Source organism: Euwallacea fornicatus, chromosome 31 (assembly GCF_040115645.1).
Source record: "Euwallacea fornicatus isolate EFF26 chromosome 31, ASM4011564v1, whole genome shotgun sequence".
NCBI classification, from domain to species: Eukaryota; Metazoa; Arthropoda; class Insecta; order Coleoptera; family Curculionidae; genus Euwallacea; species Euwallacea fornicatus.
Genome location: NC_089571.1, coordinates 2,400,494 through 2,407,528, shown reverse-complemented (window position 1 = coordinate 2,407,528; position 7,035 = coordinate 2,400,494). Strand labels below are relative to the sequence as shown.

The 7,035-nt window shown below is 32.8% G+C and overlaps 1 protein-coding gene across 6 annotated transcripts in view; it reads left to right on the top strand.

The window, feature by feature from the left end:
• The first annotated feature begins 6,491 nt into the window (after positions 1-6,491).
• The window catches only part of LOC136348108 (uncharacterized protein CG45076-like), a 97,142-nt gene continuing 96,598 nt past the window's right edge, over positions 6,492-7,035 (top strand). Inside the window, exon 1 of one of the 6 annotated variants that reach the window (XM_066298692.1) lies at positions 6,492-6,745. In XM_066298692.1, coding sequence (XP_066154789.1) covers positions 6,668-6,745 — 78 coding nt within the window. In that variant the 5' untranslated portion in view covers positions 6,492-6,667. The remainder of the gene's footprint in view (positions 6,746-7,035) is intronic. The other 5 variants (XM_066298693.1, XM_066298689.1, XM_066298688.1 and 2 more) reach the window with 5 other exon arrangements.

The following is a 7,035-nucleotide window of genomic DNA, read 5'->3' as shown; positions in this document are numbered from 1 at the left end:
CTGTCAGTAATAAAAGATGACAGTGATAGAGCATAAAAAAAATGAAATGGTGAAACCTAACCTCAATTTTCTAACTTTTAAAATTTGTTACGTATAGACATAGATTTTGTATCATTAAATTTTTATTTCTTCATTCCTGGTTCAAGTAATATTTTAGTTGTAATTATGAGTTAAAATTGAACAATTGTTTAAAAATGCATGCTGGACGTACGTGTACAGGGTTTAAAAGTTAAAGATTTGTTTTAATGTTAAGTATCCATTAATAACAATACACACGCTTCAATTATTATTGAGGACGCTTCCTTTATTATCTTTTTAACGTTTCGATTAGACCTTATAAAATTTATAAAATGATTTCAAATTTTCAAACAGAATCTGAGCCCTATAGATGAGCTCCAACAGGGGCGTGAAAAGGAAGAAAGTAGAAACATTTTACAAGATGTAGGGATCATATTTTCGTTAACAATATATGGCACGCAGCACAGAGTATAGATCTAGCGGGTATGTAAATATAAAACTAATTTTTTTTTTATGGAAAAAAACGCTTATCATATGATAATGATAGAAAATATTTTATTTGAAGCCTTGCTTATTCCTAGCTATACATTTTTTTTATGTCTGCTAATGTGTGGATGCGACGCTAAAAAAAGTATTCCTCTTCTGAAATAAATCAATCATCAAGCTATTTTTGTAAGAAGTGAAACTAGTTACCAAGGGTGTGTCTCATTCATGCAAATAACTAGTAATTTGATTGAGCTAAGCTTGTTGAGGAAGATGCATACAACAGTACTTTCCACCTAAATCTCTCAATAGTTTCCTTGATCATTTGCTGTGTGTGCAATGGTACATTGTGATGTAGCAAAACTATTTTATGTTACCCATTTTGCTATAATGTTAATTTTTCTTGCAAGTTTTATTCAGTTTGATCAGTTTGTTGTCAGTAGCGCTCAGTATTAATGATTTCCCTGATTTTAGAAGCTCATAATAAATCACACCCTTCCAATTCCATTTAACAGAGCATTGTCTTTGCTCCACAGTCATTTGGTCTTGCAGTTAATGTTGATGGTTTGCCTAGAGTTCCCTGTGATATTTTATGCTTAAAATTCTTAAAATATATCTACTTTATCACAATACCACTGAACCTCACCTATCAGATACCTGTAATCTCATACAAGAATTTTCATTGAAAATGGCCAATTTAAAAGTTAAATATTTGGAGGTAGGTCTTACTGCTCAAAATATATAAACAAAAAATTATAATAGATATGCTTCAAATGATCTGTAATTAATGGAAAAGCGGGTGTTTCCTAAATACGGTCTGTAACTTCAGAACATAATGTCTTATGGTATTGAAAGAAAAAAAGCCCCTATAAATTTGTGACAGAAAACGCTTAGACTCCAAGATATAGTGCATTGAAATTACAAGAAATAAACATTATTATTTGGAATAAATATGAAACAGTCAATATTATATTTTAAAATTTTTCAATTATTGTGCATTGATAAAGAGCTGCATTTTTAGTATAAACTCATTTTTTATTTATCGCCACTGACATAGTTCGGCGTGAGTCAGTCGATGTTTTCATTAAATGTAGAAAGCCTATGGAGTTTTTTAAAACATTTTTATTGGCCTCCTAACATTTTACAACAAAAAAGGTCTCTATTCTTTTGCCTAATACTAACCTATTCTTAGAGAAATGGCCGGATTACAAACAACATTAATAGAAATAATCAGTGCCGTCATAAAGTCAAAGCGGCTATTGAAAACGCATACCTTTTCGTAAAACGCACGATTCCAATCGTTTTATCATTAATTGTTTCACTCTTTCAAAACTTGCTGAACCATAGGATGGCATGTCCTTGAGACCTCCCAGCGTTAACGAAGTAATTCCTTTTTTAATTTTATTGTCCAATCCGCAGTTTTGATTGAGAACTTATGACTAGTAAAATATTACCAATCCCGGTGCCGAACAAAAAACTAACACAACAAACAGGCATATCGTACTGGTCTCTGGTTTTTTTGCAGCTGAATTAAACAAATAAAGTTTTTTTTTTAAGAGCAGATTAGAAATAGGCAAAAAAGTGAAGAGACCTTTTTTGTTGTGAGATGTTAGGAGAGCCTGAAACTAATAAAAATCTTTAAATATCCGTTGACTTTATACTACAAATATAGTTCTTTACCAACGTAAAATGGCTGGAAAATTTTAAGAACATAGCATTGATTGTTCCAAATTTATTCCAAATACTAATAAACATTTTTTTAATTTCAATACCCTATAACTCGAAATTTAAGCGTTTCCTGCCATATATTGATAAGAACTTTTTTCTTTAAATACCATCAGAAATTGTGTCCTGAAGTTACAAATGGTGCTTCGAAAACGCCCTACATTTCAAACAGCCTTTTATTGTTTCTTGTAATGGAATAATCATAATAACTGTATATGAGATATTAATGAGGTATTATTTGCCATGTTTTGCACACATTCTTAACCTTGATGTGTAAGATAATCTTAGTCATGATTATATTCAAAATGTTTTGACCGTATGTAACGAAATTGTTAGATTTTTGAGAAGAACTATAACAGCTACTGCTATATGCAAAGAATAATTTATTATTCAGGGAAAGGAGTCACATGTCAGGAAGTTAATTTAAAAGGTTGAACTTGACGAAATATCTCTTTGTGTATAATATAATAAATTATTCAAATAAGTGATGCTGTAAATAGATCCCTACTAAAAATTAGAAAAGCACTTTCTCCTCAGACTTTATATCAGTTATCTAGCCTTAAAGAGTTTAAACGTTCTTGAATTAATTGGAAGAAACAACAAAAAAGAAAACACTGGGTCAAACTACGTTTCTTCTAATTTCATAATTATTCAGAATTTACACTTTATTGTAGAATGTCTTTTAAAGTCTTAGTAGAACTGAAGAAAAAAGGTGAAGAGTTAGATGATTCTGTCAGAAAAAGATTATTTCTGTACGAGACAAGGTCAGTAGCAAGAATCTTAACACTCCTAAATCTGAGGGTTAAGAAAGGTTTCAAAATTGTTGAAAACACTGTTTAATCCTCGGTTTTCTTGGAACAGGCAATAGTGCAAATGCAGAATTATACGAACAGCTGTTATTCCGAAACATCTGAGAAGATTCTTAACATTGTAGACCGATCAAGATCAAATCGTCCAAGTTCTGCAGACATAAAATCCCTTTGTTCATTTATATTTCAAAGAATTGAGCAAAGAGCGAAATTTAAACCCACTATAGCGGATATGATAATAAAAGAAAGCAATACCTCGAATGGCATAATGGTTCCGAGGAAAGTAATCCATTGATTTTTACTTTTAAATATTTATGGATGTTTTAAGTGAATGGACAGTTGAGTCGATTCTAGAGATAAGCCTAAAACATCTCTGTAACTTTACATACTCTACCGAATTCGAAAGAGAATTGTGTTCGACAGATTTAATCATTAAGGGTAGAAGGCTTCGTCTTAAGGCTAAAAATGTAAGCATCATTTTATTTATGGATAAAAATGACTCTCGGGTGTAAATGCGAATGCAAAAAAAAAACAATATTATACATATTTACATCGTAACGATCGATTGTCTATATTATATTTTATCGGTTTTAAATAATTCTTATGAATATTACATACGTTTGGATTACTTTATCTACTTAACAAAGTAAATAATTTTCTTTTGCTATGTTAATTTATTACTAGGTTGTTTATAGCTATCTATTTATTCAAGTACTTTTTTATTTAAGTAATTAAGTTGCAGAAAAGAACGAATGAGATTTTGCGGACCGAACGTTGTCCCACAATATCACACGATAAATACATAAAATGGCATATTCTAATGAGATTTGTCCACATTTTTTTCTAATTTTGCTGAACGATAAAGTAATTTAAAGAAAATTTCACCAAACCATTATAGTCACCATTTGCTAATTGAGGTCTGATATGAAGGTACCAGCTTTTACTAAGTAAATAGTTAGGAAATGGAACATATTTAATCTCCGGTTTTGATTAGGATCATTGTAAAAATTTGTGAAAATGAGAGAAAAAAAAGGTGTCATTAATAAGAGATTTTTACTACGTCTATCTCTCATTTTCCTGAATATCTTAATGCTCTTTCCCCCGCATCAGAATAATTGTCACGAAGAACTTTAAAAAAATGTCTTTCATTAGTTCAAATAATACGTAGAAACCATGAAATGACTCCCCTATGCCCTAAAAGAAATGCGTAGGTAATGGCAGCTACAAGGACAGCGCTTCTACTCGACTAATATGACTCCATTATTCTACCTCATTTACCATCGTAATGGGGCTGTTATACACTAATTTCCATCTAAAATTAACTAATTACCTCACACAAAGAGAAATTTCATTCGGACCATTCGGGGCGTAGGCGTGAGTCTCGACGAGAATAACAAACACCGTTACTGTTTTAAGGTTTTTAGATGAATAAATATAGGAAAATGCACATTTTCGTATTGTTCTGGTTAAAATAATAAATATTTATGAGAACTTGAGATTCATCACGACAGCTTGCTCTTGAGATTTGAAATTACAGAGATTTTATTCGCAATTTCTACTGTCAACATTTATCATCTTCAAAGATGTGATTAAAATAAAATCAATTTTGTATTTAAAAAAATTATTTTTCAATTTTATAAAATATATAAAAAAATTTAGAATAGAGCAAATTTTTAAAAATCGCTCGGACACATTGATCTAGTTTACGTTTTGTTCATATTTTAAAACTGAAGAGGCAGGTAAAAACAACCACTTCAAGGGCTAATACTGCTACCGGCATTGAACTACATTGCCTCGATGACCTCTAGGGGTAATTGCTTGAGAATAACGAGATGCACTAACCCCAATGACTGGCACAGGAAATTACAGTTCTATGATTAGAAACGTTCCACATTGCAGTTGACACAGAATCTCATGCCAGACAGCTACCGATTTCGTGCTGTTTGGCGCTCATCAAACCGCGGTATGCGTTCAGCCTTACGGAGATACCACTACACTCTTTATAAGCTGTAAACAGTAGTTAATTTAAGTAGGACGAGTTTGTGGACACTTTCCAGTGTTACTACGTATCCCATGATCAAAATTGGGTGTAATTGTAGTCAGTAAATACCTTACAATGAAGAAAAATCCCAATTAATCAGCATGCAAGTGATGAAGTAATGTGACCTAAATATATCAGTTTGTTTTAAAAATTTCAAATACCCTTAAGTTTAGCTATAGGTAATGCAACGTAATATGCTCTCGGAAAAATTTAAAAGATCACTTTGATATTTCCATTTTTTTCCTTTGTGATATGGAAAACTGAAAAAAACTATGTGGTTTTTGTAACATTGATCGAGAAAATTAAAAATCGTTGTTCGCTTTTTAAAATGAAATAAAAAAAGAATACTTTAACGTGAAAACATATTGCTCCTTATTTGCATTTTAAATGATAACGAAATGTTTTATTAAAAAAATATGAAATTTACTTCTTCCAGTATCGGCGTATTGTGGCAATTCTCACGTACATTTTATTGCTGTGTCATAGAATAGAGAAGACAATTAACTGATGAAGAAGCGATCAGAGCGATAGCTCTGACGGAAGAAGACTAGCTAAAGGGAAATTGCAAATAAGCTATAACGTTAATCATTAGCGGTGTTAACAGTTATGAATCGCTCTCAAGAGATGAGTAGTTCTTCCCGCAGTAGAGGACAAGGCCGCTTGACGGCAACTTCTGCAAAGGACGACCGATTTTTGCGTTTAAATGCTCTTCGAGATCTACTACTGCGGAATTCGACGTGTTTTTGTTATTAAAAAATAATCTCTGTCGTTTCCAGATAATAGGGGTGGAAAATTATCCAATGGACACCCTGTATATCTAAGCATTCAGCTAGAGCTTTCAATTTGAAAAGAAAAAACACCACAAATCGAAAACTAAATCAATGTGTCCGAATGATATCACAAAAATCGATCTTGCACCAACAATAGTTGCCTAAATGATGATTCTACAGTATCTTTGTAACTTTCCAATATTGATGTTTGACTCAAAATGTATCGTACGTATAGAGGAATAGTAATTCCTCCATGTAAAATTTCAACTTCCTACATCAGCTACTTTAAGAATTAAAATTGGGTTGCTTTTAGTTACGAAATTTTTTTATTACTTCCAAGAATAATAATTTTATAGTCGGGTCGGAATCAAAACGTGTGTCGTTGAATTTGGAATCGCTCTGTGCAATATCACATTGATACAAGCCAGAAACTGCGAGAAGCCAAGTTTTGAGTATGACCTCACCAATTCGGTCCACCAACTTATTTTTAAAAACGTCGTAAAAACTTATTTTCAGCCAAGTAGGGCAGCATCATTGTCCATGATATCATCACCACAAAATAATTTTTGGACTCAATGAGACGCTGATTAACCACCAAACTCCTCCAATAATTCCACTCTCGTATAGAAAAAGATAAGCAAAATATCAAATTTATACGTCTTGCATCTATTAATAGCGAAAACAGATCGTCACCGTTGAAAGTTTGATGTTAAAATCCCGGGAGGCAAGCCAGCGCCTCAGTCCAGTTTTAACATCTCCCGACGCCGAATTTCTTAGTTTCTCCTTTCGTCGCCTTTTGCCGCCCCTTGCCGCCCACCAAAATGGTGTACGAGTCCGATTTTTATACGACCAGGAGGCCTTACCGCTCCACCCCTGGCTACTCATCCTACACTTCATCGGTAAGCATCGTTTTGCCCTTTTTTACTTCAGGGTTATATGACATCATTTGTGACGCAGTTCCTACGTCACCACAGAGTCACGGTGATGACATCTGGCCCTTCTATAGTTTTGAGAATTTGACCTAACATCCACCTTCATGTTAACACACGTGACCAAAAATCCTCCTGGATAGTACTAAAGAAGAAAATGAGCGTTATTTTACTGTCAATATTTATAGGGGTATAAAAACCGCCCTTACGCCTACATAAGCTGGTTATAATAGGTCTTTTCGACTATGAGATCTCGAGTG